Here is a 22,948-nt window from a genome sequence, read left to right as displayed (position 1 = left end):
AGGAATATTTTAAGCAAACTAATGTGCCACTGTGCCTCAACCTGAAGGCTTATGGTAGATGTTCCTCTGAAGACAAATGCTTTAAACGTCATCACATTGCTATTCAGGACAAACCTGTTAACTTGCCTACCAGTGGTGAGGTCAAGGTCTTGATAACACATGTAGTAAATGCTTCTCACCTATTTGTTCAGCTTTTGGGACATCGAACATTATCTACCAGTGATGATGCATCATTCTTGCAATTTACACCGTGGAATAATGAAGTTCAAAGACTGAAAACTGAACTAAATGATTACTACAAAGTTTTTGAGAACTGCAAACCAAATCTGCAGCCTGTAGAAGGTGATATTTGTGCTCTGAAAGACAAGGATGAGAATATCTTGAGAGTTATGGTAAGTTATTGATAGACAAATAATAAAACTTTTACTGTAACAATTTTGACTTGATTTCTTGATAACAATAATTCAATTGGTACAATTATGCTGCACAAACTACTTAAAATATCACCAACCATTGGCTCTCTGGTCCTTAAGATACAGTGCTTCCCAGGTTGTGCAAAGACCATAAATTATCTTTGTTTCATCAAGAGTTGTTCTTGTAGATTTAAGTTTCATACTGGTGTTTCATACAAGGAAATCTTACTATCTATTTGAAACAGACCTGAAGTATAATGCTGTAAGAAGTTGTAACCAAGTAAAAATGGAACTGGACTTACAATATAAAAGGATATTTTTTTTAAATACCTTATGAAGAACAATTATATCAGACAAACTGACACAATGGTCTGCATCTTTAAAGACAGAATAGTCCAGAATTTTACATAAAATGTAATTTAACAGCCCATCGCAAATTAGCTAGGGGTTAAGTGGGCTGATTTTATTACATTCTGAGATCAATAAATTATATTGATAGAACATATTATTATGAATAAAAACATGCTCAATCAAAAATAAAAATGCTGAACAAAATTAAAATGGTTCCCAGGTATGTACAGGCTACATTGTGGGATATGAAATGCACCATAGGTTTTGGAGGTGACTATGGAAATAGGACCCACATTGCTCAACCTCCATTTGTCAGTCTTATATGAATTTAAATAATAATAAAACAGTCAAAAGAAATAGAAATTAGGAGAGTGATATGTGGGTGCTTAAGCCTTCAATTTCTCACATCTATACCACCCTTCACTGCTTGCAGACATTTGTGGGAAGATGACTGCTCTTCAAAGTAAAGAAGAAGAAAAGAAAAAAATGCTCAAAATAATGTACTACCACTTAGGGATAAGATAAATTTATTTCGTGAAGTTGGCATTTCAGCCTCTATTAAAGTGGTAAAAGCACTAATTAGTAGCACAGTAGGAAAATTATGCTAGTATAGAGAATCCCAACCAGTTATCTAAACTAACTAGTATACCTCCCAACCACCACCCATTAAGTCTATTGTAACTACTTATTTTCAGATTGTAAATAAGCCCTTATAATATGTTCATTCATATAATAGTGCTAAGTTGTTTAAATCATCTTATTAATAACTAAAAATACTTTAGAAATTTTCAGTAAAATTTCCATAATTTTTACTTCTTTATATTTTTAATAAATTCTTATATCTATCACAGAATACTATATTTGATTTAGTTTCCTTATTAAATCCATTAAATATTAATTTTTGCATCAATATTTCAACAATAATAATAAAATATTGTAATTTATTACAAAATCTGAATAACTCAAGTTCTGATACTTATGACAAGAATATTGTACATTACTATTCACAGGAGGAAAACTATATATTGGAAACGAAAATATTTAGAGTGATATTATTATCAGCATATTATATTAGATCTAAATCATGTGCTTTACATTAGAAATTGAAATGTTTTTAATTCCTCAGTATATTTATACAAATTAAATCATCTATATCTTTAAGTTAAAACAAAAATGTCAGGGTTTATGTAATCTCCAGTAAAACAGTTCTCATAAAAATAGATATAAATTTTCAAAATAAGCAGGATAGTTAGAACCCATTGGAACTTGCTTACTTAGATACCTGGTTATAATTATTATAAATATAGAAACTTAATGTATTTATGAGTTAAATTTTCTTTCCTCCAGTTCTGTGAAAGGATAACAGAACTGTTCTTTTAATGAATTTATGAGAGAAATTAAATCTTTTAATGGAATTGTGGTGTGAAGTGTGGTGAAATTAAATGTTTGAATATTACTTGTTCATAGTTTGTTATTTTAAATGGGTTGATTATTTTTTATTATCCAAAATGTGTGTTTCTTATTATTAAAACTTACATTTTTAATTTTATCAAATATAATATTAAGCAATTTATTTAATAAAATGGCTGATGGTTTAATAATTTTTCTTACTAAACTGGAAATAAACCTAAATTTAATCAAGATATTTTGTATTGCACATCACAGCCTGTATCCTGAGGACCATATTTTGATTTGTGTATCATTTTTTATTTTTGTTTGGGCTTGTTTTTGTTTACTAAAAATCTTGTTAATCAGAGGTTTGGATTTGCTGTTTTTAACACTGTCCTCCATTCAGATTTTGTTTTACTTAACTGTTGGATGTTAATCTTCTATGTATTATATATACTGGGAGTCTGAATTTTGAGTATAATGAGCCTCATATTTTGGTAACTGTATTAATCATGTTTAGAAATCACATAGAATAAAAAAATCTCTAAAGAGTACCTTTATCCTACTGTGTAGAGTTTAATACCTATTGAAATATTTTGGTTTTGTCTCCTCTTCAGTATCAGCAGTGGTTTTCCAGTAACTACACGTCATTGTGGCTACTTTGGAAAGTTTACTACTTCTATCTTGACTTCTATTATCATGGTTTTCTACATGCTACACACACTTTTTGGCTAATATGGAGACTTAGATCTTTCTACCTTGACTTATTTTATGACAGTGGCTTTAAATATTATTTAACATTGTGTGATTATTTTACTGATTAACTTGTATTAGTTATACTAGAAATGCATTAAGTATGTAAATAAAAAATGGTATGATTTAGATTTTTTTATTCTCTACTAAAGATCAAGTCGGGACCACAGTTAACTCAAGCAGGAGACAGTGTGAAGGTTAAGGTTTACTCTATAGATGAAGGTAAAGAGTTGTATGTGGAATTAGACCATCTTTTGCTTTTACCTGAAGAATGGAAACAGGTTTCTTCACAAGTTGTGGAGGTTTTCATGTGTAGAGTCCAACCTGTAGATGGAGACTTACAGTGGACTCCTCAGGCTAGCATTTTTATTCATCACCTAATACATAGAAAGGAATTGGTAGGAAGAGTAAGTGATCCTGTCTTCCATCATTATATTCCTGTGGTATTATGAAAGCTACTTTTTTATTTTTATGTGGAACATTTTACGAGTGTAAAATTCCAAATATGTTCTTTATACAGATATTTTTATATATTAATTTTTTTCTTGTAATTTACTCCCTCTATTAATAAGAATAAATAAATAGTAATAAAAACTCACTGGTATGTTTATAATACATGGCATACTTTTGTTGATAGTGATGTAATGTATGCTACAAAACTTTAAAATATGTGGAAAAAAGAATTGTATACTTTATTAAAGTATTTTTGTTTTTGTGTTAAAACTGTGTAGTGGTAAAAGAATTGTTGTGTGTGTAAATGTATTATATTGAATAACAGCCAATAGAAATTATAGACATATGGAATAAAATATAAAAGGTTTAAAAGATGATATAAATATGTTCAAGCCTTTTGTTGTAAACAATATACTACAAAAATGAAAATGAATGGAATACACTTTATTTATTAAGTTAAGATGTCGATGAAGCAAACATGAACACTGAGGAAATGAAACAAAAGACAAAAGTAATCCTTATAAGGATTAGAAAAATAAATCAGAAATATACACACCCAAATAATTTCTATAGAGAACATTTTATTATGAAAAACTTAAAAGTCGTAATGTTATATTTACTGATTTTTTTTATTAAATGTTGTGTCATTATTAGATTGCCTTGTGTATTGGACACACACTTTGGCTTGACCCTTTGGTTGTGAGAGAGAGATTGGAAAATGTGAATATCTGGGTGAATGCAGTCAGACCCCGTAGTGAACTGATTAAAGCTGGTTATGCCATATCTAATCCTAATCACCTGAAATCTTTGTACAAAGCATGCCAAGGACAGATTCCTGTCTCTACAGAGATTTTAAGAACAGGTTTGTCTTGTTACATTTTAAACAGGGTTGTTTTGTATATGGTGCTACTTTATCAATGGTGTTTTGTATATGGTGCTATTTTAGCAATATTGCTTTTTCATATCACTTCTTTAGCAGGATTGTCTTGTTTGAACAGTGTTGCATTGTGTATGCTACTTGATAAGCAGGCTTGTCTTGAAGATGCTATTTCTTAAGCAAGATTTTTTTTATATGTAATAATTCTTTTAGTAGTGATTGTCTTGAATGTGCCACTTCCTAAGAATTAAGAGACTTTGGAGTTCCAGTGGAAAGCACATTATTAAAATTGCTTAAGAAAGTAAAATAAAAGTTTAAAGTATGAATTTGTATGAAGTTAATAATAAGTTTATTGAAACAGAATGCCTTTATCTCATTTTTTTTTACCATAACTTTTTGTCTGAATTAATTTAGTAATTACTTCTGCATTTTGTCAGTGCATTTTTGAAATACAGTTATTTTATCTCAACTTCACTGCTCATCATCATCATAAAAAGTACAGTTACGACAGAAAGTGTTTGTACCCCTGCGTCCCGAGTAGTTTTTTGCTCATAACGTAAAAAGTATCATGATTAGGCTAATAGACGTATAGTATATTATAAATATTATACTAACACACATCTACATAAATTTTTATATAAATTAAACGACAAATAATCAAACATAGGAGGGGTGGAAAGTGTTCGTGCACCTACTTTAATGGTCAGTTGTGTAGCCTTTCAGGTGAATTACTTGGCACAAAATCTCCTCATAGCCCTCCATGATCATTTAACAGTACTCAACTGGTATTTTCTTCCATTCTTCTTTACAGAAGGCCTCCAACTCTTGCAAGTTTTTCGGATGACTCTGATGAATCCTGGTTTTCAACTCATACCAAATGTTTTCAATTAGGTTGAGATCAGGTTACTGCAATGGCCACTCCAGAACGCTTATATGGTTCCTCTGCAACCAGGATTGCACATATTTCGATTTGTACTTAGGGTCATTGTCATGCTAGAAGATCCAATGACGCCCAAGCCGCAAGTTCTGAGCATCATTCTTAATATAAGTGCCTAATATATCAACGTACTTTTCTTTTTTCATGATTCCGTTGAAGGTTGTCTACACCAGAAGAGCTGAAGGAACCCCATAGCATGATCGAGCCACCTCTGTATTTAACTGTAGGGACAGAGTTCTTTGGAATATTTCATTCTGCCTTCTTATGGAAAATATTGCGAACATCATTGTGGCGAAAAGCTCAATGTTTAGTCTTGTGTGACCTAAGAATACTCTTCTAATTGGTAAAGGGTTTATCTACATGCCTTCTTGCATACCTCAATGCTTCTAAATGAACAGGCTTTAAATATGGAGTTTGACAAGGACGGCATTCTTTGAACTCAGAAGAGCGTAGTATGTTCGTAACTGTAGAGGTGCTTACTTCAATACCACTTTCCCTTACCAGCTTCTTTATGTCATTACGTGTTAAACAAAGGTTCCTACTAACTTCTCTGAGAACCTTCCTCTTGCTTCTCTCTGGAATTTTGGTGGGGCATCCAGAACGAGAGAGGTTAGCAGTTCATCCTTTTAGCTTAAACTTGGCAATTATGCTTTGAACAGTAGATTTTGGCACATTAAGTTGCCTCTTGGTGTAGATTCCTGTACGTGGTGAGGGGACCGCCCAGGGAAGGTTCTGTTCTTTCAGTTTACCTCCTCTAGGATCTAAACATCCACCCATGTGTTTGCCGTGCGTGGTGACCCGTGAAGGGATGGAGAGGATCCTGGTGGTTGAGGGGTCCAACCTAACACACCACTTTGGCCTTGAATTCCTGTAGACAGGCAGCCTTTGTGTCAATAGGCTGGTCCACTTGGGCTAGAGTCAACCAAGTACCAGTGTCGGAAGTTCTCAATGGGTGTTGTGGACATTGTGTCTGATGCTGGTGTTTGGGTATAGTGCTCACAAAACCCTGGCATTGCTGCAATGTCCTTGCATGACATTGTAGTGCATCCTCTTGTAGGGCTCCATGGTGGGTGGAGTCAGTGGGTACCAAAATTTTCCTTTTTTTCCAATGGATCGTCCAAAAAATTTAAATAAAATAGTGAAAAAACAGTCAATTGGTAAATGACAATGTCTTGAAGACTCTGAGCAGCAATCTTCAACATCTGCAACACACGTACCTCATATTCTTATATTACATTCTCTTTCAGAAAAACCTTTAGGGCAAATGTCCCCATTTTTTATTCAGAAGGGATAAGAGGGTCTTGCTGGCTCTCCAAATCAAGTAAAGAAGCTTCAATCTGGAGACATATTGGTTGAAACATCCACAACCCAACACAGGGAACTCCTTGAATTCAAAGGCAATTGGGGATATACCTATTGAGGTTACCCCCCATGCTACCTTGAATTAATCACGAGGAGTTATTGTTGAGAGGGATTTGAAGAATGTCCCCAAGTCAGAGATTCTCTCTGGTCTCTCCACTGAAGGAGTTTCTGCAGTGAGGCGCATCTTCGCTCGCAAAGACGGAGTTACACTGCCGACAAATAACCTCGTTTTGACATTTACATCACCACATACACCTGCCACCATCAAGGCAAGTTATCTAATTTGCAGGGTACAGCCGTACATTCAAATTCTCTTCGATGTTTCCAATGTCAGAGGTTCGGCCAATGAAAAACGTCCTGTCATGGTTCCCTGACATGTGGTCGTTGTGGTGGCAAGGACCACGATGCCTATGAGTGTCACATGGACTCACATTGTGTCAACTGCAATGGTTCTCACCCTTCCTACTTTCGTTCTTGCCCAAAATGGTTGCAGGCAAATGAGGTGCAGCGTTTCCAAATGACTCATAACATTAGTTATCCTGAGGCTCAGAAATTGCTGTTTGTCACTCCATCTTGGACATATGCTGCTGCACTTCATTCCACAACTACAGTGGGAGTGCAGACAGATCTCTCTGTGCCTCCAAGAGAATCGTTTTCAAAACAAATGAAAAACCTTTTGACCTCCATGGTTAAAAAAGTTGATGAATCGACTTCCACACCCATCTCTGTTCCTCCCATACATTCCAACAAACCTCAAGATCCACATCCTTAGGTTTCAAATACAGGCATTTCTTTTAATACATCTTTTTCTCCCACCCCAAGATGCAAAACAATCATTCGTTCGTGTCTTCAGTCACTGGAATCCCCTTCCAATAACAAAGACCTGCCCAATCAACCCAGGGCAGGATCCATGGAAGTCGATAGACCTCCTCCGACTACGGACAGTAAGGAAAAAATATGTGATTGTAAACAGAAGGGTTCTCCAGCCACTTCGCCTACCCGTCATTAAAAATGGCCACCTTGATAAAATGGAACTCTCGAGGTTTACGTTCTAATCTGGATGATATCAAAACACTGATTGTTTCCTACCATCCTGTATGTCTTTCCTTACAAGAAACATTTCTAAAACCTGCTGATACAGTCACCATTCGGCAATTTTCTCTGTACAGAAATGACAGGCTGTGTGATGGATGAGTACATGGAGAGATGGCACTATTGGTTGATTAGCATGTGCCTACCCTGTCTTTGTCACTCAACACACCCTTGGAGGCCTTAGCCATCTGTGTTTCCTTTGGTCATACCATCACTGTTTGTTCTCTCTACCTGTACCCTGGTGAGACATATGATCAATCAGACCTTGATGCTCTTGTTGAACAGTTGCCGTCTCTTTCTAATCCTGGGGGACTTTAATGGACATCATCCCCTCTGGGGAAATGCTGTTATTGATAGGAGGGGTCACTCTGTAAAGCGTATGCTCTCTGATCACAATCTTTCTCTTTTCAATACTGGTTCTTCCTCTTATTTTCATGCACCTAGTCAGTCCTTTACCGCTATTGATCTCTCGGTTTGCTCCCCTTCATTATTCTTCCATTTTTCATGGAGGGTTGACAATAATCCACTAGGCAGTGATCACTTTCCTATACTGAGAGAGACTGGCCCTGGTCGATGCCACTCTACCTGAGTGCCCTGGTGAAAGCTGGATCAGGCAGACTGGTCCACTTTCACTGCTCTTGCAGAACTTGATCCTGCCATCGTGAATCAGCCATCAGTAGACGACTGTGTTGCAGCAGTAACTGACTGTATTATACAAGCAGCTGCTCAGTGTATTCCTAAAACCTCGACACGTTTTCCATGTTCTTCTAATTGTCTTTCACTGGATCTGGCAGGAGAATGTTTTTCCTGATGCCTGGTGCCAGACTATTATCTTACCTTTCTCTAAGCTTGGGAAAGATCCCAAGATTCCTTCAAACTACCGTCCAATTGCTTTGAAGAGCTGTCTCTGTAAGACCTTAGAAAGAATGATTAATGCTCGTCTTGTTTGGTTTCTTGAATCAAACAACCTTCTCTCGCCCACCCAGTGGGGGTTCCAACGACAGCATTCCACCACAGACCACCTAATTTGACTTGAAACATCAATCAGAGAAGCCTTTCTCAAATGCCAACATCTTGTATCAATATTCTTTGACATTGAGGAGGCTTATGACACAACATGGATGTATGGCATTTTGCGAGACCTCCATATATATGGATTACATGGCCATTTACCCATGTTTATTAAAAAATTTTTAATGGACAGGAGATTCCAAGTTTGTGTGGGTTTGACACTTTCCCATTCTTTTGTACATGAACTTGGGGTCCCTCAGGGCTGTGTTTTGAGTGTCACACTTTTCAGTAGATAAATGCCATTACTGAACAACTCCCTCTCACTGTTGTTGATGGGCTCTATGTCGACAATTTTCACATTTTGTGTCAGTTGTCGAACATGAGATATATTGAGTGGCAACTACAAACTGTCCTCAATTGTGTACTGAAGTGGACTACAGTGAACGGCTTTAATTTTTCTCTCTCTAAAACCATTTGCATGCACTTTTGCTACCAACAGGATATTCACCCTGATCCTGAACTATGTATCAGTGAAGCTTCACTTCCAGTGGTCCATGAGACCAAGTTCTTGGGGCTTATCTTTGACTGTAAGCTGCTTTATTCCACACTTAAAGCAGCTACGGGTCAAATGCACAAGAGCACTGAACATCCTCCGTGTCCTCTCTACCACCAGTTGGGGAGCGGATCGATGTTCTATGTTAAAGATATATTGTGCTCTTATTCGATCAAAACTTGACTATGGATCAATGGTCTATGGCTCTGCCAGACCCTCTGCCTTAAAGATGCTGGACCCCATTCATCATCAAGGAGTTCGACTCTGCACTGGGGCTTTTCGCACCCTTCCAGTTCAAAGCTTATCCGTAGAACCTCATGAACCTTCTCTGCACCTTTGCCGTTTGCAACTGTCTTTACTATATTCTTCGAAACTTCATTCCTTACCAAAGCATCCCACCTGGGGATGTGTTTTCTTCCTCAGTGGGCCATACTTTTTCAGAACAGATGATCTGCCCTTGCTCCCTTTGGCCTTCGCATCCAAGCACAATTGGATGAATTGGGTCTGTTCTTGGATAACATTGCAGAATCCTCTGGTCAGCCCATCCCACCATGGGTTATTACAGCCCCCAAATGTGACCTTTCTTTCAGACATCTGAAAAAGGCAGATACTCCGATTGGAAGTGCCGTCTTTTATTTAGTGAACATCTTTCGAACAATCATTCCATTCCAATTTATACGGATGGTTCCAAATCAGGTAATTCTGTGGGCTCTGCCATGGTTTGTTGCGGTTTGGTGGTTGCACACAGAATCCCCTCTACAGCTTCTGTGTTCACTGCTGAACTGTATGCCATATCTCTTGCCCTGGATCATATTGAAGCTGAGCAGTACTCCAACTGCACTATTTATACTGACTCGCTTAGTTCTCTACTGGCCCTGGAATTGCTTCATGTTGGTTCACACCCTGTTCTCACTGATATTCAAAACCGACTGGCCCATTTCTCATTAACATCTACTTCTATCCAGTTTTTCTGGATACCAGGCCACGTTGGTATTCATGTGAATGAGCTTGCAGACACTGCAGCTAAATCTATCTGCTCTGGCACTATCATCACTGTGCCTATTCCGTATATGGACTATGGTCCTGTATTGAAGGCTCGGCTCCGTGCCAGCTGGCAGTCCACTTGGAGAGAGCAACACATGACAACAAATAAAACCCTATATTGGGCTTTGGCCATCTAGCTTCTGTAAGATTCAGAAGGAGGAAGTTGTTCTAACTAGACTACTCATTGGTCACAGTTTTTTAACTCATCGTTTTCTTTTATCTGGAACTGATGCACCAGTGTTAGTTTGTGTAACACTTAAATCACTGTGAGCCACATTTTACTTTCTTGTCATCGTAACGACTCTCAACGATGGCACTATTTTAAACATGTTTTGTCCCAGGGTTTGTCTGTAGCATTGGACAGTGTTATTGGTGATGGTGACACTGTCCACCTTGGTAATGTTTTTAGTTTTTTAATGGCCATTAATTTTTTTAATTTCATTTAAGTGTTTGATATTTATTCATTGCACCTTTTTAATTGTGGTTCCCTCTTCAGAGTCTCAATCTCTCTAGTTCAATTTGAAATTGGAAAATGGCCAGAACATTAACTCGACACCAAGACTGGAAAGGCCAACTTCAGGTGACTAACGCTGCTGTTTGAACTACTTGTTAGTTGTCCTGGCGAGTTGTTATTACAATTTTGCTGCATGTCTTTTAACACTTTTATTACTTTACCTTTTAGTACTGGCCATAATGATACACAACCCGGAATGAGGACTGGATAGACCAACTTCAGGTGACTGACGGTGGTTCTTGTACTTCCCTGTTAGTCTTCTTGGCAGGTTATGATCATTACCATTCTGCTACAGGAAGTCCTTTACAACTTTGTAGACTGGATGTAAACATTGGTTTTACGCCATTTTATGTTTTAATTGCTGCTTTGTTTATACCTTTGTTTCCTTTTATGAATTTTACTACATTTACAGGACATTTGGATAATTATTATTACGATTTTGGTGTATGTCTTTTAACACTTTTCTTATTTTACCTTTTGATAATGGCTGTTATGACAACATAACCCAGAACCAGGACTGGAAAGGTCAACTTTAGGTGACTGATGGTGGTTCTTGTACTTACCTGTTAGTCTTCCTGGTGGGTTATGATCATTACCATTTTGCTAGAGAAAGTCCTTTACATTTTCTCTTACTCTGCTTTCTCTCTTAACATTGTAGACTAGGTGTCAACATTGATTTTATACTTTTTCTGTTTTTCAATGATGTTTTGTTTTACCTTCATTCCCTGTTATGTATTTTACTACATTTAATTTATTTTTACCTTTTTACTGGACGTTTGGCACAGATTGCCTAGCTGCTTTGTGCCATAAAACACTAAATCAATCAATCAATCACAATAAGTTGTGCAGCAATACCGGAAAGAGACACACGAGACTTGTAATTTACAATAATTTAATGGACAGTTGTTTCCTGTTTGTCATGATGACCAAGCAGATAATGATGGAGACGGCTCTAAATTGCTGGAAATAAATGTTTTGCTGGCTAAATTCTAACAATTATGAACCCAGTGTCTAGTTCTGGAATGGTATAATATAGTTTATTTGCCAAACAAAATTTTTATGGGAATATCAGTTTTTTCAGACGTTCTGAACTGTACGAACACTTTCTGCTCCTCCTATTTTTGGTTATTTGTTTATAAACAGTTTATTTGTCATTTAATTTACATAAAAATGTATGTAGATGTGTGTTAGTATAATATTTATGACATGTTATACGTCTGTTAACCTACTTGTGCTACTTTTTAAGCTATGAGCAAAAAACTACTTGGGACGCAGGGGTATGAACACTTTCTGTCGTAATTATAGCTGAGAAAAAAAGTTAGAGGAGTGTTAATGTGTCTTTATTTGAGATGGCCATTCAATTAGTTGTAAATTAGAACAGCTAGAAGCTTTGAGAGACAGCATATGGGCCCTAGAGCAAACATCATCACTGGGTTCCCCTTTCTCTTTTTTTAGCATTTTTAAGCTGTTAAAAATATTCTAAATTAGGACAGAAATATTAGGACAGAAATAAGTAGATAAGACAAAATTATAGCAGAATTTGAGACATTCATTGAGGAAAGTTAAAGGAAAAACAGTTTTCCTTAAAAATAGATGTTTTTTTTTCTCAGTCTGCATTATATTTATGTCACACTGTTCTGAAATAAATTTTACAGTCACATTTTAGCTATTCATTTGCTTCTTCTGCAGTAGACAGTTTGTTTTATGATCTAATATTTTTTAGAATAAACAGATATTTGATGCTATGTACTGCTATAAAAAGTACTCTAATATCTGTTTAAACTTCTACTTAGTTATTTATGTGTTGTTCCAGAAAGTTTTTAACTGACTGAGAATTTTTTTTCTGTTTCCAGTGGTTAACAGTCATGTGAAATTTTGAGGAAGCAAGAATGAATATTTTCCTCAGAATTGATACATTTTTGAAATCATTTTAGTGTATTAAATAACTATCTTATCTTTAAATTTGTTACATTTTTTGTTTTAGATTCCAAACCACTGTACAAACAACAGAACTACCCTAAACCTGAACTTCCACATGGGTTTTTGGAATTAGGTGCATATCAAGATATTTATGTCTCTGTTGTTCAAACACCCCACTTAGTTTTTTGTGCAAAAAGCAAACATTATTTCATGGTATGTTTCAAATTTTTCTCTTACTTTTAAAACTATGTAGCAATAATCTTATGGATCTAATAGTGATGTGTATGTTAAAATTAATCATTTGTGGTGTGTGTTTGCTAAACTTTTAAATTATATGCTTTTGATTTCTGCAGACAACAAAATGCTATTTTGTCAAATATTATTTTTCTTGCAGAAAATGTACATAAATTAAACTTGTTTTAACCAAAATGGTAAATGATTTATTTAACAATATAAGCATTATTTGGTGAATGATACAGAAAGAACAGTGTAGTGCATGTATAAAAATGATAGAAACTTCTCATAAACAAACACGTATACACAAAGCTAAGAATGGGAGAGTAATTTAAACAGAATAAAAAAAAACTGTATATCATTACAGCTAAATGCAAGTGTTTTTAAATCTCTATCCACCCTTGTATTTTAACTGAGCAAGACACAAAGTGTTAGTGGCTTATATATAAAATTTTATTAAAACTATTTTTTGTTTGTTATTCTGATTAGAATAGTGCAAAATATTAAACTTATATATTATTAAAATATGAATTATTAATTTAGTTCTCAATTGTACAAAAAAGTATTTTAAAAAATCATGAATCTCTCCTAATATGGCACACATCACACATTTTTTCTTAGCATACCATCATCTCTGTTTTATTCACCATGCCCTGAAAAAAGTACAAAATTAAATGTAAATTACACTCTTTTAAACAACTTTTATTATAGTCTTCAACTTTTAAGTTAAAAAGTGATCAAATAAAAAATCAGACCCCTCCTGCCACATTTGCTTCTTACATCCTTTCTTTCATAATTCATTAACAGTTTACTCTCTTTAATTATATATTACCTATAACCAATAAAAACCCAAGATTTTTATCTATCAAATGACTTGTTGTGTGATGTTATGTTTTGAACAGTTAGATGTCAGTTTCACTAAGAGTACGAACAGCTTTTTCATGAAAAAGCTAATGACTGTCTTGGATTAATTTGTAATGACTGTTGTCACAGAGCTAGAAAGCTAGACAATTATTGAGAGGTAAGGGAATTTATCTACTTTTTGCATGTAATTAGTCTGTATTGTTTGGAGCATTATGTAAATAAAAATTATTAATTACAATAATACGAGTACTACAGAAAGTTAGGATTAACTGTCTTTGACAGTGGAGAGTGAGAGAAAGAAGATTTGTTAAGTATTTTATTTCTTGTTTTTCATTTTTATTCTTCATGTATAATTATAAAACAACTAAAATGTAAAAATAAGTATATTTTAAGCTAGTTAAAAGTAGATTAAGTAAAATAAATAATAATAATAAAAATGTTTCACAAGGCATGCATGCGAGCTGCTTGTAATAGTTGTAGTAGTTCGTGAGCGATGTAACTTGATAGTGTAATGTGAGCAGCATGTTCCCTAAGTGATTGACAACTTATAAGCACACCAGTAGTAGTTAGTCACGTTTCAAAGAGCAATAAAACAATAACATAATTATAAATAGATGGATACTGTTATGAACTTAGAAATAATTAGGATAAATGAATGTGGTTTTGTATTGCAATGTAAAGTCATTATAGGAAGAAAGGGTAACTTAGGTTTTGTTTTTGGTGATTACAAGGTCAGTCAGATTTACCATTCTCATTTTGAGTTAGGTTAGAGAAAATAACATATAAGCTATTGAGTTTTACTGGAAAAAAACTGTTTGAAATGTATTTAGGAGGTCTTAGTAATTACACATAGGAAGTTTGAGATTTTTGAGGTGAGGAAAAGTATTTTTAATTTTAACATGAAAATTACTTTGCACATGGACTGCTCAAAACAAATATATATATGGACATTATTTTATTAGAAAATACTTTATAAAGAAAACATGATTTTTTTTTTATGTTAAAGACTTGTAATATTTAGTCAAATACTGCCAAATTTTGTAGATATACACACTGTATTGAAAGTTAGAAGTATTAAATCTACAAAAACTTTAATAAACCAGTATGAAGAGACCACGTGGTCAGTTACATAGACTGATTCCATGGTGAAAAGAGTTATGTGAATAAAAACAGATGAGTATTTTGATATTGGCTGATGTCAGTTTTACCAAGTTGGAATAAAATAGATTTGCTTGTAAGTGACAGAGAATATTGATTTTCTAAAGAATTTTGTTTGTGATTTAAGAACAGTTGTTGTGTTCCTTCTTCAGTGTTTTATAATTACAAAAATTTAAGTATTCATTTTAAAAAATCTTCAAAAAATCTCCAAAATCATCATTCTTCTTTTAATGGAAATATTGAAGTTTGTGAATTTACATAGTCCATGATTATATTGCACTTCTATATTTTGCTTTTCGTGATGTAGTTGATAATATAGTGTTATTTGGACAGTACATTACTCAGTACCTTACATTCTGTATAATTTGTGAAAATAGGTATGAGCTGTTTTGCATATGTACAGATTTACTGGTCATGTATAAAAAGTGTGGAGGTAGTCACAAATTGTTTTTTTTTTTCAGTTATGAGAAATAAGTGTCATGCATAGTGCTGCTCATTTAGTAAGATTTAATAAAAGTTTTTAAATAGTATAAAATATCTAGCATTAAAATACATGTTGTATTATAACACTATTTTAAATTGAATAACTTGTATTATTTCATCAGCAAAGATACTGCTGTTTGTAAAATTTGATTATTTAGACTTTTCTAGTGAAGTATGAGAATCCTTAATGCTTAACAGTTCCAAACCACTGTGGTGGTAGACGATGGAGGCTTGTTCTTCTGAGTGATAAATGATACCATTCAGTTGAGAATAGGTGGTGGTATTTTGCAGGTGTTGTTGGCATGTATCACTTCCTATTGTGGACCTGATGCATTTATCAGGTTGAGGCACTAAACCATATTTCTTTCTGTATATTTGACTGATTTTTTTTTTCTCTATTGCATGATGTCCTTCTTACCATGGATCTGATGATCAATTCCAGATGCTGCTAAGTTTTGTTTGAAGCACTCCACCATGTCATATAATATTTCTGTAATTGCAATTTGCTCTTCAGGTTGAGATGTTTCTCCTCCCTACCATCCTCCAGATCTAAATTCATGGTGAGTCTGGTGTTGGTTGGAGATGGTTCTGCTAAGTAAGTCATCATGTGGGTGCTGGCCAGTTTCACTCCTCCTACTACATACTGTATGATAAATGCCTGCTGCTGACACATTTTGGACTCGAGATACATCCTAGCTTATGTTTCCTCTTCCTACCATCTGCTGAATGTCATTCCCAACAGATCTGGCACTGGTTGTAACTGAATGCAGCACATTCTCCTGCTTATATATGTCATAGAAGTACTATACGTGTTGACATAAGATTTTGGACTGGAAATATCTTTCTTCTGGAACTTTCCACTTTTCTACTGTGGGCTAATGTCAGTTTTCAGTAGATCTGGTCAACACCAGTAAGTTGTAACTGGATGCAGCATATTTTCCTGTTTATATATGGCATAGATGTACTATACCTGTTGGTATCAAATTTTGGTCTGAAGATATCTTCCTGCTGTAGCTTTCCACTTTTGTTTCATCTGATGGATGTTGGTTTTCAATGAATCTGGTGTTGGTTTGGTTGGAAATGAGTGCAAGTGGTGATGGATTTTGGTACAGAAGCTCATTTTTCCTACTATTTACTGTTTTAAAAGTGAAGAGATTGGTGTTTTTAACTACTGTAGAGGTACCATTCCAACTATTTTCTTTTGTTGGTTGATGTTGAACTATCATTACAGTGTATTGTGCCTGAACCATTTGACACTCAGGAGTTCTATTCATCAGTTATTCACATTCTAGGATTTTTCTTGTTTCTGCTTTTTATGTTTATAAAATTATCATAAAATATTGAAGATTATATGTAGTATACTCTCCTGTTGAGGTGTGATGTTGTGTATTTACATTTCAAACCTCTTGGTGTGCTTCCTAAAGGGTGATCATATTTCATTATTGGCCCTCCACCACTTCATTGTGGGACTCTATTTATTTTGTGAGAGGAGATAAGATATCATATTGGAAGCTATCATTCTCCTGCACTGATATCCTATTTCTAATAGATGCTTACCTCCTCTCCAAGCCAGCATCCCCATTTCTGGTGATATACTGCGTAGGTCGTCTGACCAAACTTGAAGTGATTAATGTGCTGGTATGAAGATTGTGCTGGTTGTGATAAGAGTTGTGTTGTTTTCTTGTTGGTGGAGAGCTGCTGCATTATCATTTGCATATGGATATGCAGAAGCAGAAGGTGGAAAGCTAGTGGTGTGTATTGAACATTTGTGCTAATAGAGGGCAGTGCTAGTTGAGAAAAACTATTATGTGAATGGATGTAAGTATTTGTTTAAAAATATATTTTAAGTGTAGGAAAATGATAGATTTTATCCCACATTACAGTGGTAAATGATTTTGACTTTTGCTGAACAGTCCATTTGTTAATATGCTATTTATAAACATTTTTGCTAGTAAAACAAAATTCCTCTGTGTACATATACAGTACATGCCCTTGTACATTTACATGTGAATAACATAAAGCAGAAGTGAAAACCCACTTAATCTTGTATCTAATTTGCACACATTGTTGGAAAACCTAAGTGTTAACTAGAATATAAATGCTATGACCTCTAGTATGCTAGAAAAGTGTGTTCATAAAAAAAACAAAACAATCAGATTAACAAATTACCTAAATTTTTATACATTGGTAAAACAAAATGAAGTTGGAAATTCTGCCTTAGGAATAATTTAGTGTGAAGTAAGGATATATAAGGAAAATATTGTTTTGTGATATATAGAGTAAATAATAAATAGGCTGTTCAGCTTCTCTGTAGTATTTTATAGTGAATATGTACTTACAATTTTCTTTACTTATTGTACAGTAGGAAATGTTTTGATGCAGCTGAAATTAAATCCAAGAAAAATAAATAAAAAGTATAATATACACTGCTTTGTTATATCCTTGAGACTTTTATTGCATGCTTTGGGTAATATAAAGCATATCCTACAGGTGTGTTTGTAGATATTAGTTATATCACTGAACCAAGTTCATTGTGACATCAGGCTTTGGTTTACTTAAAGGGTGCTTCTATTAATAAGTTGTCATGATGTAATTTTAATAGTTAAACTTGCAAACAAAATTCAGAATTATATTTGTTCTATTTTTTATTATTTTAGTCTTGAAGATTTAGTGAATGACATCAACATGCTTGTTTCTGAAGGAAAGTTGGAGAAAGAGACGAGACTTTGCAAAGGCACACTCTGCATAGCTCCCTTTGATCAGGATGGCAGGTAAGGCATTTGTACAACTTAGGTCAGTGAATAATGTAAATGCCCAGGTAAAAACATCACTATTATTGATTCCATTTAAATAGATTTTAAGAAAAGAGAAGAAAAAAAACAGGTATGGCTAGCACAATGAGGAGGAAGCTTTTCAGTGCTTGTGCTTACAGTAATTGAAGTGCATAAAATTATACATATTCTTATTATATATTTCATAAATTAATGCTTGCTGGCATTTAATTTTTGTACAGAATTTTCAAAAGTGTTAACATTATTATAAAAAATATTTGTTTTTATTTGGAAATTTTAATATCATGGTACTTTGTCTTTCTAGGTTTAACATACAATAGAATAAAGAAAAAATATTTTTAGTGGAAAGAAAAGTCTTAAGATGGAGTGGTTGTGATATTTTTCAAATAATTTATGTTTAGTCATGAGAAAGTAACTAATTGATGGACAAGATGAGGTTTATCTGTGTGTTTTTATATCAATGAACAGTATTTGCATCAAAGGATGGGTATCTGTAAGGGTTGTTTTTTACTATCAGTTTCAGTCACTCAAACAAACACATGATAACATAGTATATACCAAATACAAAATGCTTTTTTTTTTTGTCTTATCAAGATTTTATTAAGGGAGAAACTTGAAGAAAAATTAATTTGTGAAATCACAATGCTATTCCTATGATGCACAGAATGCACATTTTTGTACACAGCATACAGCAAGGATGTGAAAGAGTATATAGAGATGAAAAATGTGAACTCCTGCATGTTGATGCTATGCTTTACTATAACTTTAGTTATTAATGTCATAAAAAGGTTTCACTCCACTTTATTGTTGATGTGATTTGTTCAGAAACATTGTTTTGGAGGACAGTACTGATGTGAACTTGAATGTGTCTAGAAACTGTCAGTGAACCTATGCTACATCTTCTATATTGCAAAATGTCTGCTACTCAATCTTGTAAAACAAATAGTATTAGATGCTATAGTATTATGAATGTTGGGGTACACAGTCATGTGAAAAAGTTAGGACACCTTATGAAAGCCTGTGTATTTTTGTAGCATTTTTGGATATATAGATATTTAATCTCAATTTCAACAATACTGAGATATTATAGGAATACAACTAAACAATTAAAACTGAAAAGACTTTTCAAGATCTTCTGTAAATGTAATTCTACAAATGCATATTCTAACTGAGGAAAAAGTTAGGACACCCCCTTTGGCTGAAATAACTGCAGTGAGATGCTTCTTGTAGCCATCTACCAGTCTCTGACATTGGTCTGAAGAAAGTTTGCCCCACTCCTCAATGCAGAATTTTTTCAGCTGTGAGATGTTTGAGGGGTTTCTTGCATGTACAGCCTGTTTCAAGTCACCCCACAGCATCTCAATGGGATTAAGATCTAGGCTTTGACTCGGCCATTCTAGGACTCTCCATTTCTTAGTTTTCAGCCAGTCCTTGGTGGATTTACTGGTATGTTTTGGGTCATTGTCTTGTTGCAGGGTCCAATTCGGCTTCAGCTTTATTTTTTTGTACATATGGTCTCGCATGATCCTCAAGCACCCTCTGATACACAGTAGAATGCATGGTGGATTCTATGATTGTGAGCTCTCCAGGTCCTGCTGCAGCAAAGCAGCCCCAAACCATGACACTTCCACCTCCATGCTTCACAGTTGGTATGAGGTTCTTTTCCTGGAATGCTGTATTTGGTTTATGCCAAATATGTCCTCTGATCTTGTGTCCAAATAATTCAATTTTGGACTAATCTGTCCAAAGAACATTATTCCAGAAGTCCTGGTCTTTGTCTACATTCTCTCTGGCAAACTTCAGTCTGGCCTTGATGTTTCTCTTAGAGAGCAAAGGTTTCCTCCTTGCACACCTATGCAAGTTAAACTTGTGCAGTCTCTTTCTGATTGTAGAGGCATGCACTTTTACATCAACAGTAGCCAGAGCCTGCTGTAGGTCCCATGATGACATGTTAGGGTGTTTGGAGACCTCTTTTAGCATCTTGCAGTCTGCTCTCGGGGTGAACTTGCTTGGACCATACCTGGGCATGTTGGCAGTTGTTTTGAAATTCCTCCACTTTTTGACTATTTTCTGGACAGTGGAATGGCTGATTTCAAAATCTTTTGGGATCTTTTCAAATCCCTTAACAGACTCGTAAGCTGCTACAATTTTCTTTATGAAGGCCTCAGGCAGCTCTTTTGCTCTCACGATGGTGCTCACTTTCACTTCAACAGTCAGGAGCACACCAAACTAAATGTCTGAAGTTCAAATATGGCAAACCTCATTCAAAATGCTGAGTAATGATCTTTTAATCATGTGCACCTGGTGTGATACACCTGTGTGTGAGTTGAGCCATTTTAAGTGGGAATAAATGTGGGGATGTCCTAACTTTTTCCTCAGTTAGAATATGCATTTTTGTAGAATTACATTTACAGAAGATCTTGAAAAGTCTTTTCTTCAGTTTTAATTGTTTAGTTATATTCTTATAATCTCTCAGTATTGTTAAAATTGAGATTAAATATCTATATATTCAAAAATGTTACAAAAATACACAGGCTTTCATAGGGTGTCCTAACTTTTTCACATGACTCTATATGATGCTACAATGTGACAAAGACATTTATAGTGAGATGTTACTTGTCTTTTTGCTATGAGGAAATGTGTGGAATATGTTCATTTTATAAAATGATGTCTTTTGTCCCTTTCTGTATATTGTGCAGATATTATAGCAATATACAATATACATACATGTTCATTGTTAGAGTTGAGTATGTCTGTGTGTAAATGACTGTTTTTGGCAGAAATCAATATGAGTAATATGTACTCCATTTTGACAGACAAATTGTATAAATGTTTGTATTTTGTTTGGAGATAGTACTGGGCCTACACTGAAAGTCCCACTTAATGTTGAATATTTCAGTACTTTATTGTTCATTGGATAATGGGATCTTATAGGGACCTGTTCTTTAATCATATGAAATCATATTATTAGCGAGTGTAAATGGTTTAGATAGAAGGGTATGGATAGTTTTGTAAACTTTAATAAGGAGTGTTTTATTCATGTAAACATATCCCTTTTTTGGTCAAATTAAGGCTTAACTATTAGTGCTAGAAACAGGCAATAAATGTACTAATACATTTATTCAGAACTTAAAAACTATTATAAATTGTTGATGTTGTAGTACAAACTGATTAATTATTTATAGAAGTATATTTCATCTGTTTTTAAAAATACAGTTTATGAATTAAATCATTTTGGACAAATTTTACAAATAAAGGTGAAAAGTTCCTTTTTTGTTACTCTTTTATACTTCTTAACTGGAAACGTATTTTCTATTTTAAAGAAGTGGAATAAAACCAATTTTGTCTTTATACTGGAATGTGAAAGTATAACAAATTACAAAAAGTTATTGAAAATCTGTTTGGCAACCATGTATTTTATTTTGTTTTTCAGGCCAAAGGTTACCTCTGACTAACAGAGTAAAGCAAAGTAATATATTTTTACAGATAAAATCAGTTGCAACATTAGATATGGTTTGGAAACTAACATACAGTAATTTACTAGTGTTGGTGGTTTATCTTTATATGTTATACTAATGTATACTGTTACTCTAGAAAGTACATATACAAAACTAATACAATTGTTATAATAACAATATTTTGTATTTATATTTATTGATGCACATTAAAGGAAATTTTAAAAAATCTGATGTCTGTAAAAATGTTGAATATTCAAGTGACATGCAAGTAGATACAAGAGTTTCAGTTAAAAGATTATTTTGAGAAACACTTAAGCCCTTAGTTAATATTCAGTTGTTAGCATAAACAGAAAATAGAAAGGTGGTTAAATTTCTTTGGACTCTTACCATTTAAAAATGTAAAGATATAAGATACTTGCAACTTTATATACTAGCTGGAAGATTCAGCTGAATGCAAACATTTGATCAGTAGAATAATCACTTGTTGTATTTTTAATATTTTATAAGTATTGTAATATATAAAACAGTTGAAATTGTATCTTGTGGAGACTTACATATGAGAAGAAAACATGATATTTCTTCCAGTTTATAATGGTCATAACCAGGCTTGATAATATTTGATTTAGCTTTAAATAAATACCATATTATATTTTAGTATGTATGTTTTTGCATCCTATTTTGGTTTTATTACTAACTTTAATGGTAATTATTTTTAAATGTGTGTAAAAAAAAAAAAGTTTAGAATTACTAATGCTAAAAGGCTGAAAGAGAGATATGAAGTAAGTGCTGTTAAGCCATGAAAATGAAAATGTATTAAGGTGTCACAGAGGGTTATGTATTAGGAATTGCTTTTTTTTTTAAGTTTGAATTACCTGTTGTAGAATGAATGGAGATGTATAAGTTATAAACATGATAGATATATTAGTTCTTCAATAAAAAAAAAAGTAATGTTTTTAACCCTGCTTTACAGGTGGTATAGAGCAAAAGTACAGCAGGTTCAGCCATCAGATAATGTGAATAATGACGATCATGATGTGCATTTGTTTTTTGTGGACTTTGGAGATAAAGGTACTGCTAAGAGAAAGGAGATCTTTAGAATTACTGAGAAACAACTTTTGCTTCCTGCTCAAGCTATTGAGTGCTCGCTTGTAAACCTTGTTCCTCCCCATGGTGGCTGGAGTGAACAGGCTGGTGATGCATTCTGGGAAAAAACACTGGAAGATAATGTGAACAAACGATTAGTTATAAAGGTATGTTGTGGTTTTAGTAGTAATTTAAACAGAATTCTTT

At 34.1% G+C, this 22,948-nt stretch overlaps 1 protein-coding gene across 1 annotated transcript in view; it reads left to right on the top strand.

Annotated features, from left to right (window-relative positions):
* The window catches only part of LOC143256914 (putative ATP-dependent RNA helicase TDRD12), a 60,216-nt gene extending 37,564 nt beyond the window's left edge, over nt 1–22,652 (top strand). The window contains exons 12-17 of the mRNA XM_076514763.1: nt 3–392; nt 3,059–3,313; nt 4,014–4,221; nt 12,734–12,882; nt 18,066–18,179; nt 22,629–22,652. Coding sequence (XP_076370878.1) covers nt 3–392; nt 3,059–3,313; nt 4,014–4,221; nt 12,734–12,882; nt 18,066–18,071 — 1,008 coding nt within the window. The 3' untranslated portion in view covers nt 18,072–18,179; nt 22,629–22,652. The remainder of the gene's footprint in view (nt 1–2; nt 393–3,058; nt 3,314–4,013; nt 4,222–12,733; nt 12,883–18,065; nt 18,180–22,628) is intronic.
* Nucleotides 22,653–22,948: the final 296 nt, after the last annotated feature.

The sequence above is a fragment of the Tachypleus tridentatus genome, chromosome 7 (assembly GCF_004210375.1).
Source record: "Tachypleus tridentatus isolate NWPU-2018 chromosome 7, ASM421037v1, whole genome shotgun sequence".
Lineage (NCBI taxonomy): Eukaryota > Metazoa > Arthropoda > Merostomata > Xiphosura > Limulidae > Tachypleus > Tachypleus tridentatus.
This window is presented reverse-complemented; position numbering and strand designations above follow the sequence as displayed.